This window comes from Toxotes jaculatrix, chromosome 15 (assembly GCF_017976425.1).
Source record: "Toxotes jaculatrix isolate fToxJac2 chromosome 15, fToxJac2.pri, whole genome shotgun sequence".
NCBI lineage: Eukaryota > Metazoa > Chordata > Actinopteri > Toxotidae > Toxotes > Toxotes jaculatrix.
The window spans coordinates 648,056-665,037 of record NC_054408.1 but is presented as its reverse complement, the minus strand read 5'-3'; the positions used below and the strand labels follow the sequence as shown (position 1 = coordinate 665,037).

The window sequence follows — 16,982 nt, the reverse complement described above, 5'->3', positions numbered from 1 at the left end:
CAGAATGGAAAATAACTTTTCCATTTAAATAAATAAATAAAATGGACAGCTGGCAGTACAAAAGACTTCTCACCGAGCACGTTGACCTCACAGGTTGCCGAGGCGATGCCGTGGTCGTTCTCCACCTTCACCATGTAGACACCGTGATCGGCACGGATTGAGTCCCTGATGACGACGGAGGATGTGCCCCTGCGGCTGTTGTTGATGGCCAGACGCTCGTTTATCGTTGGATAATCGGACTCCTCCACCTCCGGCTCTGCGGCCTCCTCCTCCTTCTTCTCCTCCTTCTTCTCCTCCTTCTTCTCTTCCTCTCCTTCTTTCTTCTCCTCTCCTTCCTTCACCTCTCCCTCCTTCTTCTCTTCCTCTCCTTCTTTCTTCTCCTCTCCTTCCTTCACCTCTCCCTCCTTCTTCTCCTCTTTTTTCTCAGCTTCTCCCTCCTCTTTCTTCTCCTCCTCCTTCTTCTCCACCTTCTTCTTCAGGGGCCTTTCAGGCCTCTTGCGGAGCGGCTCAGGCCGGATCACCTGGTTGTTCCAGTACCAGGTGATCTCAGGGTATGGCGAGCCGGAAATGTTGGCATCCAGGCAGATCTCGAAGCCTCGCTTCACACTGAGACCGGACTGCAGGCTGCCGCTCAGGAAAACCTTTGGAGGATCTGAGTGAGAGAACAGAAGCGAAATCAACAAAAGGTTTAGCTGAACCTTTGGTGGTTCTCGTGCATGAATCTGCCTTAGCTCGCCTTCGCCAAACGCGGAGACTGTAAAGTGGTTTGTCAGGAGGTGACGTCATCCTTACCAACAGCGTCCGAGGCCTTGACGAACAGTGTGCTGCGTGACGGCTCGCTGACCCCGGCTGCATTTTCCGCTTTCACTCTGAAGGCGTAGCTCTTGCCCTCCGTCAGTCCTCTGACGGTGTAGGATAGGACGGGCACCAGGAAGTCATTGCACCTCTCCCACTTGTCCTCGCCCTTCTGCTGCTTCTCCAGGATGTAGCCCATGATCTTGGATCCGCCATCATACATGGGAGGCTTCCAGGTCAGAGTAACGGTGCTGGATGTGGGATTGTGGGTCTCCACATCCACAGGTGGGTCAGGGGCATCTGGGACAAGAGATGGATTTCAGTTACAAATCTATAGGACAAAAACTGCCGAAGGGTTTTTACAAATTTTTGCGCATTAGAGGAATGAAATATTCTGTTGGGAGGAAGTCCAAAATGTCTCTGTTATTTAACAAGCCACATCATCACAACTTCAGAAGTACTGAACCAAGAGGTTCCTGATTCTAAAGATTTCTGAAAAGCGAGTTTTCTGTAAAACACATTCATCAGAGGGAACAGGCGGAGGTTTGCTTACGTTTCTGGTCCTCTGCTATGACAGGGTTGCGTAGCTCGATGAACTCTCCTCCTCCAATCTTGTTAACAGCTTGGACTCTGAAGTAGTACTCTCCGTTGGGGATGAGGTCTTTGACAGGCCAGCTCACCTTGTTCTCTCCAGACATCATGTTGACGTATGTCCTCCTGCCGGCCTCGCGCCGCTGCACACGCAGAAGCAAAGAAGATTAACAAACAAATGGACCATTGGCCGTTTTATAAGCTCAGCAGAGTATCTTGGGCTCTGATGTCAGATTTAAAACTGTCATTGCAGTTCAGAAATAAAAACATGCTTCCATGTGTGACCTGCAGGACGTAGTGAAGAATCGGGCTGCCGCCGTCATAGTCTGGAGGATCCCAGGACACTTTGCAGGAGCTCTTTGTGATCTCAGAGGCCACAATTTCCTTACAGGGACCAGGAAGACCTGAAGACAGAGACACAGAGACGTGAAAAACTTATCTCCTGCCCAGAGACTGATGTCTCTGTCATAAGGTGAAAACTACACGCGGTTGAGTACCAATGACTTTGACGTTGATGGTGGCGCTGGCGGCTCCCAGTTTGTTCTCCAGAGTTACTTTGTACACTCCTGCATCGTCGTGAAGGCTGCTGTCAATCTCCAGGTGACAGGAAGTATACTCCTTCCTGTTGAATATGAACAATCTCATCAGTCACTGCTGCTCAAATATGATGATCCAACGTCTTTGGTTTTCAGACAAAAACGTCAGCAAAGACTGCTGACATTTCACAGACCAAGCTATTTGTCGAATAATTGAGAAAATAAGGATAATTTTTTGTTCTATCAAAGTTTTGTTTTTGTTTTTTTTTACATTAAATGTATTTATAGATCACAAATAACAAATATCACCATAAACATTATTGGATAAATTCCTGAAACCACTTTCGGTGGAAAAATGCTCTGATCTTTAGTTTCTGGAGGAACACGTGTTACTTCTCAGTCTTAATCAGGCTCCAAACGATGATAAAAACTGCTCAGAACGTTTGAAACGTCACACCGACCTGAAGCCGAGGCGCTCGTCGGCCTTCAGCTCCTTGCCATCCTTGTGCCAAGTGATTTTGGGTGAAGGGACGGCTCTGAAGGGAACTGGGATGTGCAGCTTCTCTGTTTCCACAACAACCAGGTCCAGAGTCTGGAAGTCCAGCGTTGGGTTGCCTGGAAACAAAGAAAAAAAAAAACGAGTAATTTCTGTCAGTTTGATGATTTACAAAACCTTTCACAGGAAACTTTTAGGACAGTACTGGATGCTCTTACAGTCAGAGTCTTTGGCGAAGACGTTCTCGGAGATATCCGAGGGCTCGCTAACTCCAGCGGCGTTGATGGCCCTCACTCTGAGGATGTACTCCTTCTCAGGGACCACACCTTCCTCCACACGGTACTTCAGCTCCTTCACTGGGCGGGAATTGACCCTCATCCACTTCTCTGTTCCGGCCTCGCACATCTCGATGTGGTAACCGGTGATGGGGCAGCCGCCGTCCCTCTGCGGAGGTTTCCAGGCGATGGACAGGAACTCTCGGCTGGCTCCAGTCACGTGCAGCTCGATGGGCGGGGATGGGACACCTGAAGAGGACAGGACAGACGAATTTAAACTCTACATACTTGGTACACCATCTGCTTTCTCTGCCTTCTTTAGTGAGCCATTACAGTCACTGGACTAACCTGTTGGATCTTCGATGGTGAGGATCTCGGTGGGTTCGCTCGGATGACCGACACCAGCCTCATTCTCAGCGCGGACCTGGAACTGAACCTCAGTTCCCTCGATGACGTCTGTCACCCTGTACTTACAGTCCGGACCTGAAGTCTTTCCACATTTAACCCAGCGAGTTCCAAGCTTCTCCTTCTTCTCAATGGAATACCTGATGGGCGGAGTCACAGAGAGATAAACACGCCTTCATACTGTAACACCAACGACCTTCAGCATGAGGAACTAACTCTCCTGCAGTGTGTTCTACTCACTTTTTAGCCCAGTATGAGGTTTTTAACATGTTTTTAACATGAACATAAATATGACACATTCACACCAGGTGTGGGCGCTAAAGTCCTACCTGAGGATGGGTCTTCCACCGTCGTTTTTTGGCGCCTCCCACTGAATGTCCACATATCTTTTGGTCACAGCGTTCACAGCGAGCGCGTATGGTGGCCCAGGAGTAGCTGTTACAAACAAACTCATCTGTCAACAGAGCGAACGCTTATTCAGCGTCCTGATTAAAATAATTCCTCCATACTCTGACTTACTGAATGTGTCTTTGGCCAGCACAGAGTCCTCCAGCTCACAGAATGCTCCGACCCCCACGGCGTTCTCAGCAGCAATGCGGAACACGTACAGCGATCCTTCGTTGAGGGGAGTCACGGTGTACTTCAGCTCCTTGACTGTGGTGTCCACAGCCTGCCAGCCTTTACGCCTGACGTCACGCTTCTCCACCACGTAGTTGGTGATGGGTGAGCCTCCGTCGCGCTCGGGGGCCGTCCACTTCAAGTCGGCACTGTTCCTGCTGATGCTGACGACATTCAACCAGCGAGGAGCCGAAGGAGGGTCTGAGGAGATTGAGACATGTTGAGCGTGTCAGTTGGTTTAACATGGGGAGTCTCTGAGCAGCAGCTGATGTGTTGCCTGTGCTGATCTTTTTAGTGAGTGAATAAGTGAATGAGTGATTGTCACAGTGTCTGTTCAGCACTGTTGGATCAACTTTTCCATTCCAGAGTTTGGTTTGTATCTTTTGCAGATCATTATTTGACATGTTGTGTCTATTATAGAGCGTACATGGTGAGTTTGTCTGTTCTACAGTGTCAGTTTCACATGTTGTGTCTGTTTTACAGCATCACTTCTTACTCAGTCTCTCTTTGCAGAGCACTGGATCGCTGGGCTCGCTCGGTTCACTCTCCCCGGCCATGTTAACAGCCCGCACCCTGAATGAGTACTCCTGCTTCTCCATCAGGCCCTTCAGGAAGTGCTCCAGGACGCTGATGTTCTCCGCCACGCGGATCCAGTCCATGGTACCGCTCTTCAGCATCTCAATGACGTAGCTGTCGATTTTTGCTCCGCCGTCATGCTCTGGTTTGGTCCACATCAGGAAGCAGGAGGTCTTAGCCACGTCTTTCACGGTGGGTTTCCCGGGAGGCCATGGAGGATCTGTAAGAGGAATGACCATGATCTTTTTAACACTCTGAATGGATTTTAAATGCTCAAACACAACTTGCATGAGTGGGTAAATGTTTCTGTACCAATGGGATCTTTGATGAGGATCGGATCTGTCTCCTTGCTGGGTTTTCCAGTTCCAGCCAGATTCTCAGCCAGGACTCTGAACTTGTACTTCTTCCTGGTGGGAAGACCTTTGACTCTGCAGTGGGAAACATGTCACATCAACACTGTGAAATTCAACAAAGCTCAGTGTAAAACTCATTTCAGACATCATACAGCGAGAACAGTTAGACTAACCTGTAGTTGGTGTCTTTGATGGGCAGCTTGTTGCATCTGATCCACTTGTCATGGTCAGGTTCGTATCTCTCCACCCAGTATCCCGTGATGGGGCTTCCTCCATCCTCGTCAGGCTCGTACCAGGTCAGAGTCAGAGAGTCCTTGGCGATGTCTGAAGGCTCCAACTTATAAGGAGCTCCAGGAGTGTCTGAGGATAATAATAATAATAATACATCAAATTTGTATAGCGCTTTTCCGGGTGCTCAAAGACGCTGGACAATGGAAAAAAAAACTGTAAACAACAAATGAAAACGTTAACAAAAGTGACAAGTGGTGGAGAGATGATGTGGTTCAGGGGAATGCCAGAAGAAACAGGTGGGTTTATAAGAGAGGAGGCATCAGTTCCAACTCATTCTTTCATTGCAGAAGCTTAAGAACCTTTACTTAAAGGAAAAGTTCAACACTGTGGGAAAAAACGTTTACCTGCTGTCTTTGGACAGAGCTAAGCTAGCTGTTTCCAGCTACGTTCAGCGTAAGGTAGCTTCATAATGATTGTACAGACACAACCGTGGGTATCGATCATCTCATCCAAGTTTCATCAAGCAAGCAAATGAATGTATTTTTTTCCAAAACATCAGTCTTTTGCTTCGAGAATACAAATTCATGTAATAAACCTCAGTCCTGTCCATCAAGTGACCTACCGAAGGGGTATCTAGCGATGATAGATGGGTGTTCAGCCGGTGGGCCAACACCAAACTGGTTCTCCGCAAAGACTCTGAAGATGTATTCCTTGAACTTGACCAGGCCCACAGCTTTGTACGTGGTCTGTTTGACAGTGGAGGACAGGCGGTGCCAGATCTCGCTGTCGGCAGCTCGGCGCTCGACAATGTAGTTGGTAACTTTGGAGCCACCGTCATCACGCGGTGGGTTCCAGGCCAGGAAGCAGGACTCATTGGTGATCTCAGAGATATCAAAGGCAGCCGGAGGACCAGGCTTATCTGTGTGCGGAAAGTATATTTACCCAATATAATTACCCAGAAACTGGAAAAGTTTTTTATTCCATTCATTTTCTCCGTTGTTAAATGGTCTCACCAAGGATGTTGACATCAACGGTGGCGGTGGCGCGGCCGCTGCTGTTGGTGGCCTCGATGATGTAGGTGGAGCTGTCGTCTCTCTTGGTCTTGGCGATAGTGACGGTGGAGTGTCCTGGTTTGGTGTCAATGGACACCCTATCATCTGGTTTCAGGACCAGGTCGGCCTTGGTCCACTTCACTCGGGGCTCAGGCTTTCCTGTCACCTCGGCAGGGAGTTCAATCTTGCTGCCAGCATTGGCAGTCAGTCCGGCCAGCAGCTTGGCATCCAGCTGGATCTCTGGAGGTTCTGAATGGACAATAAGGACGAGGGTCAGTCAGAAGTTTGCAGTTTAGAGGATAATTATGGGGAAAGTTGGACTGTCAGAAACTTTAATAGGATGGAATTTTTAGAGCTCCTCCACTTCAATCAAAAAAGCTTATATATTGTGAATAATATGTAGAATAAAAAAAAATCCTTTTAAATTAATTTGATACATTTTAATTCTATATAAATATTAATTCTCCTCACTCTATCCTGCGTTTTCATGTGAGAGAATCACAGCAATGTGAAAAAATTATGTTAAAGATGCTCTGGGTACCTATGGGATCAACCGCCTGGATCTCGTCAGTGGCCTTGCAGGGTCGGCTGGCTCCGAGACGGTTCAGGGCTCGGACTCTGTAGGAGTACCACTGGCCCTCAATCAGACCCGTCACCTGGCACTTCAGCTCAGGCACCAGGTCCCCGCAGGGCTCCCACTTATCTGTTCCTCTCTGGCAGCGATCCACATTGTAGCCCCGGATCCCACTGCCGCCGTCGTACTTTGGTGGTTCCCAAGTCAGGAAGATGCCGCTGGCCGACTTGTCTCTCCACCTCAGGTTCTCTGGAGGGTCAGGGACAGCTGGTGGGGAAACAAGACCAAGTGATTAGAAAGTTCCTTAATTCGCAGTTTCATTAATGAGACATGTAAATCCCAGTCTGACTCACTGGCAGGAGAGGAGACGTTGACGGGCTCATCGATGTATGCTGGCTCTCCAGGTCCACACTTGTTGCAGGCAGTGACCCTGAACAGATACTCCTTCCCTTCAACCACATCGGTGACGGTGAACTCCAGATCCTGGATACCTGTGACCACCTGAGAAAGAGAGAAAAGAGTGAACGTTTGAAAATATTATCGCACGTCAGACAGTTTCTTTGACATTCTTCTTGTTTCGTCTAAAATGGTTTTATCATTAAGTGCAGTCCAACTAATACTGATGTAAACGTCTTTTGAAAACAGTGGAAAACTCCTTCATGACTGGTTTCATTGTATTTAAGTAATAAGCCTTGTGAATTCATACATAGTGGGCCTTATGGAAGAACATTTTATGTCCTTGTTTCAAACCTCTTCTTTGACGTTTACTCATCACAAAAAGTATATATGTGGACAGCAGATATTGATGTCATACCTTGACCCAGGTCTTGCGGGACACATCCCGTTTCTCCACTTGGTAGCCTGTCAGAGGACTTCCTCCGTCGTGCTCTGGAGCCTCCCAGCTCAGGTGGACATGTTGCCGTGTCACCTCCAAGACCTTGAAGTCCTTTGGAGCGCTGGGCGCAGCTGGAGGACACAAACAGAAATACAATGATGCCAAAATCTTCAAAAAAAATAAAAGGTCAGCTTTTAGTTATGAGCTAGAAAATCTTTGAACTGTTAATAGTTCCTTAATTTGTTTGTAACAAATCACAAACTACTGCTGTAATGTTTTGAAGCTGTACCAATGACGTTGACTTCGATCTCTCCAGAGACAGATGTGACATCATTCTCCAGATGCAGGGTGTAGATGCCTTTGTCCGGGCGGACGCTCGGTGTGACGATCAGTTCTGTGAACGTGGACTTGGTCATCAGGGTGACACGCTCATCAGCGGTGGTCAGCTCCTTCTCGCCAAAGGTCCACTTGGCAATGGGGGTCGGGTATCCAGTGATGGGGACTCTGATGGTGAGAGGCTGAGGGACGATCACCTCCAGGCCGTCTTTGAAGGCACTCAGGTCAAAGGTCGGACCAACTGGATTAGAAGAGAGAGGGAGGCATAATAATGTGTACTGTGAAGCAGCTGGAAGAAGTCATTGATATTAAAGGCTCTGTCTGTCTCACCATGAGGGTCGTCAGCCAACAGAGGTCCAACGATGTTTGACGGGTCAGAGACTCCAGCGGCGTTTTCAGCAAACGCTCTGTAGTTGTACTTGGTTCCATATTTCAGACCACACACCTGAAGTGAAGAGTTACAGTTACAGCTGAAGCAGCCAGTGGATTCCATACATGTCTGCCAGGAAACACCAGTTCAGGATTCATTTGAACTGTGATCTGTACCTTGTAGAAGAGGTCGGGACAGAGGCGAGCGTTGCAGCGGAGCCACTTCTCGCTGCCATCCTCGCAGCGTTCGACGATGTATCCGGTGATCATGCTGCCTCCATTCCTCAGAGGAGTCTCCCAGGTGAGCTGCACTGAGCTCTTGTTCTGGTCCTGCCAGGACAGGTTCAGAGGGGGACTGGGACGCTCTGCAGGGGTTGGACAAGAAAACAGATATTACTTGGGGGGGGGGCACATGGCGGGCAGAGACTAAGACAATGTTGGGAATGGTGATACTGTTTTGACTACTGATCCTTGTGATGAAAGAAGATGGACATTTTATGGATCTTATTTGAGTCCGTGCTGAACTTGAAACATCTCAGTTGTGTGAAAGAGGAAGAAGAACTACAGCTTATTTTTAAGGATGATGTTATTCCTCTGTTAAATGGGTGACTAAGCACAAATCAATAAAAAAAATGAACGGAATTATTACTTTCATTGATAACATAGCTGATTTCAAGGAGATGGACAGGCCAAAGCTAAACATCTACTGCTAAGCTATTCTGGATGTTAATCACGTGTCTCTAATTTCCTGTGTACAACACAGGAAATGCATCAGACCATCCTTTGTAAAATAACACATTCACCACAGAGTGTGATGAATCCCCTCGTTCTCAGTTTCCCTAAATCCAACGTACCGATGGGATCCATGATCTTGATGGGCTGGGAGGCAGCGCTGGGCTTGCCGACACCGGCTTTGTTCTCGGCTTTGACTCTGAAGATGTACTCTTTGTTCTCGATGACATCGTTGATGATGGCGCTGAGCTCGTCAGCTTTGGTCACTTGGACGGGCGACCACTTCACCGATGTCCGGTCGCGCAGCTCGATGATGTAGGAGGTGATGGGAGAGCCTCCGTCTGACACGGGAGGTTCCCAGGAGACTGTGCAACCAAACTTGGTGACATTCCCCACGATCACGTTCAGAGGAGCCTCGGGAACATCTGAGAAAATGATGGAGACAGAAGTAAACTGAGAGCAGGATTCTGGTGTTCTGAGAAATGTGGCTCCTGATAGGATTTATATAATAGGTCATTCATGTGTTCCAGTCGACACATGACAGGAGAGGGAGGAGCATTGCTGGAACTGCCCTGGGTCACTGTTTAGTAAAGTCAAACCAGAGGTGAGAGGAAACTACGAACATTTCGGTGTTAGCTAATGCTAGCCATGACGAGTTACATTACAGCCTCGGGAACATCTGAGAAAATGATGGAGACAGAAGTAAACTGAGAGCAGGATTCTGGTGTTCTGAGAAATGTGGCTCCTGATAGGATTTATATAATAGGTCATTCATGTGTTCCAGTCGACACATGACAGGAGAGGGAGGAGCATTGCTGGAACTGCCCTGGGTCACTGTTTAGTAAAGTCAAACCAGAGGTGAGAGGAAACTACGAACATTTCGGTGTTAGCTAATGCTAGCCATGACGAGTTACATTACATTTTATTGCTCATTTCAACTCATTTAACACGAAAGGATCAACAAAAACAAAGAGTCCCGAGTCCTTACCAAACTTGTTCTTGGCTTGTACAGGTTTGTCAGTCTCTACGTTGGGTCCGCTGCCTACCCGGTTTCGGGCGCAGACTCTGAACAGGTACAATGAATCCTTCTGGAGGCCGGTCACCGTATACTCAGGACTATCGGCGTGGTCGGTGGCCAGCGTCCAGGTCTTACGCTTCACGTCACGTCTCTCCACCGCATAGCCGATGACCTTGCTGCCGCCGTCACTTTCGGGCTCCTCCCACGCCAGGCTGACCTCGCCGTCTGCGGTGTCTACCACCTGCAGGTTCTTCACGGGTCCCGGGACATCTGGAAAAAATCATCAGGATGACATGAAGAACACCGGGACATTTCAGTTCCTCTGATTGTCAGAAAGCCACTGTTTTGTTGTTTATCATTACATAGAGTTTATCGCAGGTTTCACAGCCAGAATTATGACCGACACGCTGTCCTGATATTCACCAGTCAGAACCTGGTGACTGTGATGCCTCTGATAAGATAATGAATTGTAATTTTCCCAATTTTGCCAACTGACGTCAATTTCCAGTATTTATAACTTAATGCTGACTTACCTTAACATGAATTAATCTTCTGACCAACAAACCTGGGTTTGCTCTCTCTTTTTGTAGAGCAGATTTGATTACCGTGGAACAATTTTAGCTTTGTCAGAGAACTCACCAATGACGTCCAGGTTTATGAAGGCTTCTCCCTCTCCATGTTTGTTCTTGATTATGATCTTGTAGCGGCCCTCGTCTGACTTCTTGGTATCCTTCAGCCGGTACTCTGTGCGGTCAGCGGAGGTGTGAATGTTGTCTTTGGGCAGACTCAAGTTGTTGTACAGCCAGTCAGCCTCAGCCTGCGGGTAGGCACTGTAGGGGACGACCATAACAATAGGCTTCCCGGCATCTGTGACGTAGCTTTGGTCCGTGGTCTTAATTTGAGGCACAGCTGGAGAAAGAGGAGGGAGGGAGGAAGGAAGGACTGTCATCTTTGTCCATTTGTTTTCAGGTTGTTTTTCACACTCACGTATCAGATCAGAATAACTTTATTAATTCCCGGAGGGAAATTCTTTAATATCATCAGCTTTTATGATGTGGTGATATGTTAAACTTGTTCTTTCCACATCCAGCAGTTACAGAGCAACATGATCCTTCATCTGGAGTGGTCTCTGAGTCCACCCGATGAATCTAACTCCGGTGTTCCCTCTCTTTTAGCTCTGTGTTTGGTCTCCTCCAGCTCCTAAGGGAAACATCTGGCTCTTTAGCAGCTAAATGCTCCTCTATGTTCACCAGCTGCCCTCTGACTGAGTCTGTCTGCTGTTTGCCACTGAGCAGGTCGAGGACAGAGGTGTTTTACAGATGCTTCTCTGAAAACATCTGCTGCTATGAGAGCCAAGAGGGTGAACCAGAACAGTAACCAGATAAACACTGAGCTGAAAGTCAGTGTAAAGCTCCGTAGAGCTGACGAGACGAGAGTGTCACTTTTTCTCTGTATCTGTATTTCTGTAGAATGTCAGCAACGTGTTTGGTGGTTTTCCTGCCTGTCTGAGCTCTTACCTGCCAGCTCCAGCTTGGCCTTGGCGTCTTTATCCTTGACGATGACCCTGTACTCTCCCTGGTCTCGGGGTCTGATCTCACAGACCTGCAGTCTGTGGACTTTACCCTCGCTCATCATCTGGTATTTGTCTCCCTGGACGACCGTCATATTGTTCCTCAACCACTTCACCTCCACTCTGTCCTTGTTGAGCTCCACCTCAAACACTACATCGGAGCCTGGAGGTTCGAACAGGTCCTGTGGTGGTCTGATGATCTCCACTGGGGTCTCTGCAGGACAGAGGGAGGTTCATGAAGAGGTCATTCAGAGCAGGAACAAAACAGGAACACGTTATTATGAGTAAAGAGTTCATACGGAGCACATGCTGGGGACCTCACCTTCCACAAAGAGCCTGGCTCTGGATCTCTTCTCGTCCACACCACAGGCGTATTCACACTCATCATCAGGTCTGCACTCCTTGATACGCAAGGTGCAAATCTTTCCATCTTTTTCAAATGTGTATCTGGGAAAATAAAAAGCAGTCAAACGTTTAAAAAGGTGGAAAGTTTAAGTCAAACACTCAAATGTTTTGAGTTTGAACAAAGTTCCTGAATGATGGCCCGACTGTTCTGAGGTGATGTACCTGGGTCCTTCTCTGATCTCACGGCCGTTCCTGTACCACTTGACCTCTGCTTTCTCTTTGGTCAGCTTGCATGAGAACTCTGCATCTTCAAACTCGGTGATGGTCTGGTCCTTCAGGTGCATGCTGAAGTCCGTCGGTGCCTCGCTGATGATCAGCTCTGCCATGGACTTGCTGTCTCCAGCCACGGCGGTGTACTCGCCCTCATCGGCCAGCGTGCAGTCTTTGATGGTCAGTGTGTGCTTGTCTTTGTCCACTCTGTAGATGATGCGTTTGTTAAAGACGACCTCCTCGCCGACTTTCATCCACTTCAGCGTGGCGTTGGGCCTGTTGACCTTACAGGAGAAGCTGATGGTCTTCATCTCCTGAGTGTCGATGTCCTCCAGAGGAACCACGATCCTCAGACTTTCCTCTGAACAACACAAACCAGTAATAAGTTCAGTACAAGCAGAAACTGTGCTTATGCCGTTTACAGGCCTGGGTGATGTCTGAAACCAGGCATTGCCTGATCCAGAGTCAAAAGACTAAAGTTTCCTGATGACCTTACTGGTTTGACCTTATTAGTCACACTGACATATCGATTTTTTTAACTTCCTGTGGCTAAAGTACATTAAAAAACAAAACAACATGAAGGAAACCTTTGACGGTGAGGTTGCAGGAGCTCTTGGCCTGCTCTCCTCTCTGATTGGTCAGGTTGATGCTGTAGTTGGCTTCATCTCCCTTCTGGGCATCTTTGATCCTCAGAGAGAAGACGTTGTCTCTCTGAGCCATCACGTACTTGCTGCTCTCAAACACCGTCTCCTCGTTCTTCAGCCACTTGGCCTTCGCTCCCTCTATGTTCACCTCACAGTTCAGGACGACCTCCTGACCTTCTTTGGCTTCCGTGTCCTTCAGTGGTGTAATGATCTTCAATTTCTCTGCAGGAAAGAAAATCAGACACTGACGTGACTCTTCATATCAGTGTCATTACTGCTCGGGAAGTTGAGTTCAAACTGTATGATTATTAATAAAAGGTTAAAGGTCAGAAAACTAATCAGGGTTTCCGTCAGTTAACTTTTAAAAACAGGAAATCATCTTATCAATCAATCTTACCAAGCACAGTGAGGTCAGCGCTGGCTCTGGTCGGTCCAATCATCACCACATATCCGCCGTCATCTTTGGGCTCGCAGTTCTTGACGACCAGAGTCCGCCTCTTGCCGTCGCTGACCATCTGGTATTTGTCTCCCGCCTCCAGCTCCTGGTCGTCTTTCAGCCATTTGACCTCAAATGTGTCCTTGGAGACGGAGCAGGTGAACTCCGCCTTCTCGCCCTCCACCACCTCCTGGCTCTTAGGCCTGGAGATGAACTCAGCAGCCAGTTCTGAAACAAAGAAAGTACCATGAGAGATCAGAGGTTAGTGGGTTTCATGTGCTGATCAAACTTCTTCTTCAAACTTCAAATTTGATTCCATATGATTTATCTGCAACAGATAGAGGCTGTGTTCAGAGCGTCTGCACATTCACGAAAAATCGGAAATTGAATCTCCATCAAATATGTGTTTTTTTCGTTCAGTACCATTAATCTTGAGATTTCCGGAGGTTTTGATGCTGGGACTCAGCCTGCAGTTGTACTCTCCAGCGTCAGCCATTTTCAGGTCCTGGATGAGGAGGATCCTCCTCTTCCCGTCGACAATGTGCTCATAGCGGCCACCCTCTGGCAGCTCCTCGTCTCCTTTGTACCAGGTAACATCGGCGCTGGGTTTGGAGACCTCGCAGATCAGTTTCACGCTGTCCGTCTCTGTTCCCTCCACGTTGGACAGGTTCTTGGTGAACCTTGCCTCCTCCTCTACAATGAGAGAAAGAAATGCAGCGATGAAACAAATGAATGTCACAACTGAGACAGCAAACACAGCCTGGGAGGAAGCTCGGCCCGGGACGAACAACTTCACCAATCCAAATGATCCTGTCTTTTCTTTAATTTGTCATATAAAACATCTGTGAGCGTGCCTGATCTGGGTTCATTCATGTGAAGAAGGGCTTTTGATTTTTCATTCTTACCGACGACAGTGAGCATGCCGGAGGACTTGGAGGTCTTTGCGTCACATTCGTATTCAGCCTCATCGTCAAACACAGACTTGTGGACGATGAGGATGTGTTGGCGACCTTGAGCGATAATTTCGTACTTCTTCCCCTTTCTGATTTCATTTCCATCCTTAAACCAGCGGACCTGCGAGACAGCAAGAAGGAGGAGGTCTCAGAGACTGGAAAAAAACGTAACGCATTACCTGAGCTGGTAGTTTGTCTGGACAAAGCGGGTGTGCTCACTTTGGCGTCCTCTCTGGAGACTTCACATTCAAACCTGGCAGATTCCTTCTCCCTGACCTCGACATCATGGAGCGGCTTTGTGAACTCGACATGTGGAGCTGTCGGCACAAAGAGAGTGTCAGTGATGATTCATCTTAATCAGGCTTTCTGAAAGGTCCTCAGAGCTACTGAGAGGTCGATCTCGTCTTGTCTCTACCTTGAGTCCCTTAAGTTCTACAGAGGGTTTCCGAACTAAAACAAGTCATTTGTTTAACTTTCTGTCTTTTAAATGCTGATGTCCCTAACATGATATACTTTCTAGTCTTAACATGTTTGAGAGGTCTGTTTTATGTACAAAATTTCCCTCCGGGATCAATAAAGTAATATCTTGTCTTATCTTATGTAATCCCCTTGATAACCCTTAAGAGGTTCCTCAAGTCTTTTAAAGGGCCCTTTAAGGCTGAGTAACTTCTATAAATGTGTAATTTTTTATCTCACAGTTGCACTCACGTTCAACATTGAGGAAGCAGGAAGTTTTGAAGTCTTTAGCGTCACAAGCATATGTCCTCGAGTCGTCCAGAGTGCAGTCGTGGATGACCAGCGCTCTCTTGTGGCCATCGACAATCATCTCGTACTTCTTGGTCTTTCTTATCTCCTGTCCGTCCCTGAACCATTGCACCTCTGCGTTCTCTCTGGAAACTTCACACTCGAGTGTGGCGGTGGCTTCCTCCTCCACTGTCTGGTCCTCCAGAGGCTTTGTGAACTCCACCGGTGGCTCTGAACACACACACACACACACACACACACACACACACACACACACACACACACACACACACACACACACAGAAGACACACAGGACAGGTCGATCTGTTATGGTCACCCCAAAAACATGAAAAACACAATCTGGATCCTCAATACATCACTGATCAAGGTGAGATGTTAAACTGTTGGTCAGCAAAAAGTTGATAAGTTGCTCCTAAACTTCAAGGTTTTAGAACAAATAGACGTCTTCAGCAGAGTCCAGTAGATTCAGCAGATGTTGTCGTCTTACCTCCGACAATGAGGTTGGCCTCGGTCTGGAAGTCTTTGGCGGTGAGTTTGACCTGTCCGGCTTCATTCAGCTGGACGTCGCGCAGAGTCAGGCTGTGGACTTTACCCTCCACCTTCAGCACCACCTGTAAACAAAGTCAAGAAGCATGTGGGCTTCTGTGACCACTGCTTGTCAGGTCTAAGAGGTTTTTATTTTCCTGAACACGGTCTGCCAGGTTCAACAGAGTCAGACGGGTCAAGGGTTTTTTATTCCTGAATGTTGCCTGTTACGTTCAACAGCCAGTCAAGAGGGTTTACCTTCTGTACTTACAGGGTTCCTCACCTCTAACAGAGGGTCATTTTTCTCTTCCTGAGGTTGTTCGACCATACTGGAAATCAAAACAGTTTATAGTTGTTCTGAGCAGCTACACTCTGAGGTGCGTGTGTTAGCTTCTAATCATTCTGCCCCGGCACTGTGTCCTGAGCATCGTCTGTAAGGTTCAACACAGTCAGTCATAATGGGGGTTTTATTTGAACTGGATCGCATGTGTTTTTACTTCCCTGATCTTTGTCTGTGGTAAGGGAAACAGAATAAGCCTGCTCGGTCTGTAGCATACACGTGCGAGTCAACCAAATGTTGGGTTTTATCATCCCTGAATTTGGTCTGTAAGGTTCAGAGCACTGTTCTCAAGTCTCCAGCACACACACACACACACACAGGATCAGTCAGCTCAGCCCTGACAGCTAAAACGAACACAGACAGCTGCTTTCCTTCCCCCGATTTAAACAGCATGACCTCTGACACCAGAGGGCTGATTTTACCACACATCCACTGACTGTATATCACACTGAGCTGTCTGAAGCCACAGCTACATAACTCAATGAAGAGGAATTAAACGTGTGGTACATCTGATACTAAAGCTGCCACCTCTACCATTCCGTGTTTTTTATTAGAATAACAAAAGAAAAACAATTATTATCACTACTTTGTGGTGTAAGATTACAATCATGTCTGCTACACACATTAATCATCATAGGTGGTTCTTCTTATAATATTATATTTGTCTTTATTAAAGAAACACTATCACCACCATTTAAAAAAGACGACTTTACAGCTGCAGCTTTGATAAATGTAATCCTGTGAATGTACTCGTACATTTTCAGTGATCAGCAAAGGTAAATTATTTCTGGTTTTGTAATGAGAGGTGAAGGACGCGGCACTAAACAGCTGAGAAGCTCCATTTCTAACCAGCTACAGTCACTTGAATGCTTTGCTACTGTGCCTCAATGATGTGATTCAGACAAATTAAAGGCATTTTCATCTGAGGCCTGAAACAATTGGGGGGAGTTTGTCTCTGTGGGTGTTTGGGGGCTGTTTTATTGTTTTATTGGCCTTGGGGGAGGGGGGGGGGGGGGGTAAAACTTTAAACCATGACTTGAACTCTCTCTAAACCTGGATGTTTTTAATTTATGTTGCTTTAAACCTTTAAACAATAAGTTGTTTTTTTTTAAAATGATACTCAGCTCAGTCATGTTTCTGATAATCTTCTTACAAAATACGTTTGTTTTTTTTGTTTTTTTTTTTGTTTCTGTTTTAGTTTTTCATACCAATACTAACTTTTAAAGTACCTGACTTACTTGGGTCTGGGTTTACAAAATAAAAGCCGGTTTAAACACTTTAAGACTGGTTTAACTGAAGCCTGATTAACACTAATCTTCAATCAAATCGATCACCAATTAA

General features: G+C 47.1%; 1 protein-coding gene across 1 annotated transcript in view; it reads right to left on the bottom strand.

Annotated features, from left to right (window-relative positions):
- Positions 1–16,982, bottom strand: part of LOC121194072 (titin-like) — a 183,268-nt gene that overhangs the window by 74,254 nt on the left and 92,032 nt on the right. Inside the window, exons 77-111 of the mRNA XM_041056636.1 lie at positions 15,264–15,387; positions 14,719–14,985; positions 14,230–14,327; positions 13,963–14,131; positions 13,481–13,750; positions 13,019–13,285; positions 12,565–12,843; positions 11,930–12,338; positions 11,685–11,809; positions 11,310–11,576; positions 10,432–10,701; positions 9,763–10,062; positions 8,897–9,199; positions 8,220–8,407; positions 8,004–8,118; positions 7,627–7,914; positions 7,317–7,468; positions 6,856–7,003; positions 6,470–6,769; positions 5,890–6,177; positions 5,499–5,795; positions 4,819–5,005; positions 4,605–4,720; positions 4,213–4,512; positions 3,618–3,917; positions 3,428–3,533; positions 3,042–3,238; positions 2,637–2,942; positions 2,384–2,537; positions 1,884–2,008; positions 1,672–1,790; positions 1,349–1,529; positions 793–1,095; positions 396–652; positions 74–341 (exon numbers count right to left, since the gene is read on the bottom strand). Of these exons, the coding sequence (XP_040912570.1) occupies positions 74–341; positions 396–652; positions 793–1,095; positions 1,349–1,529; positions 1,672–1,790; positions 1,884–2,008; positions 2,384–2,537; positions 2,637–2,942; positions 3,042–3,238; positions 3,428–3,533; positions 3,618–3,917; positions 4,213–4,512; positions 4,605–4,720; positions 4,819–5,005; positions 5,499–5,795; positions 5,890–6,177; positions 6,470–6,769; positions 6,856–7,003; positions 7,317–7,468; positions 7,627–7,914; positions 8,004–8,118; positions 8,220–8,407; positions 8,897–9,199; positions 9,763–10,062; positions 10,432–10,701; positions 11,310–11,576; positions 11,685–11,809; positions 11,930–12,338; positions 12,565–12,843; positions 13,019–13,285; positions 13,481–13,750; positions 13,963–14,131; positions 14,230–14,327; positions 14,719–14,985; positions 15,264–15,387 (7,843 nt within the window). The remainder of the gene's footprint in view (positions 1–73; positions 342–395; positions 653–792; positions 1,096–1,348; positions 1,530–1,671; positions 1,791–1,883; positions 2,009–2,383; positions 2,538–2,636; positions 2,943–3,041; positions 3,239–3,427; positions 3,534–3,617; positions 3,918–4,212; positions 4,513–4,604; positions 4,721–4,818; positions 5,006–5,498; positions 5,796–5,889; positions 6,178–6,469; positions 6,770–6,855; positions 7,004–7,316; positions 7,469–7,626; positions 7,915–8,003; positions 8,119–8,219; positions 8,408–8,896; positions 9,200–9,762; positions 10,063–10,431; positions 10,702–11,309; positions 11,577–11,684; positions 11,810–11,929; positions 12,339–12,564; positions 12,844–13,018; positions 13,286–13,480; positions 13,751–13,962; positions 14,132–14,229; positions 14,328–14,718; positions 14,986–15,263; positions 15,388–16,982) is intronic.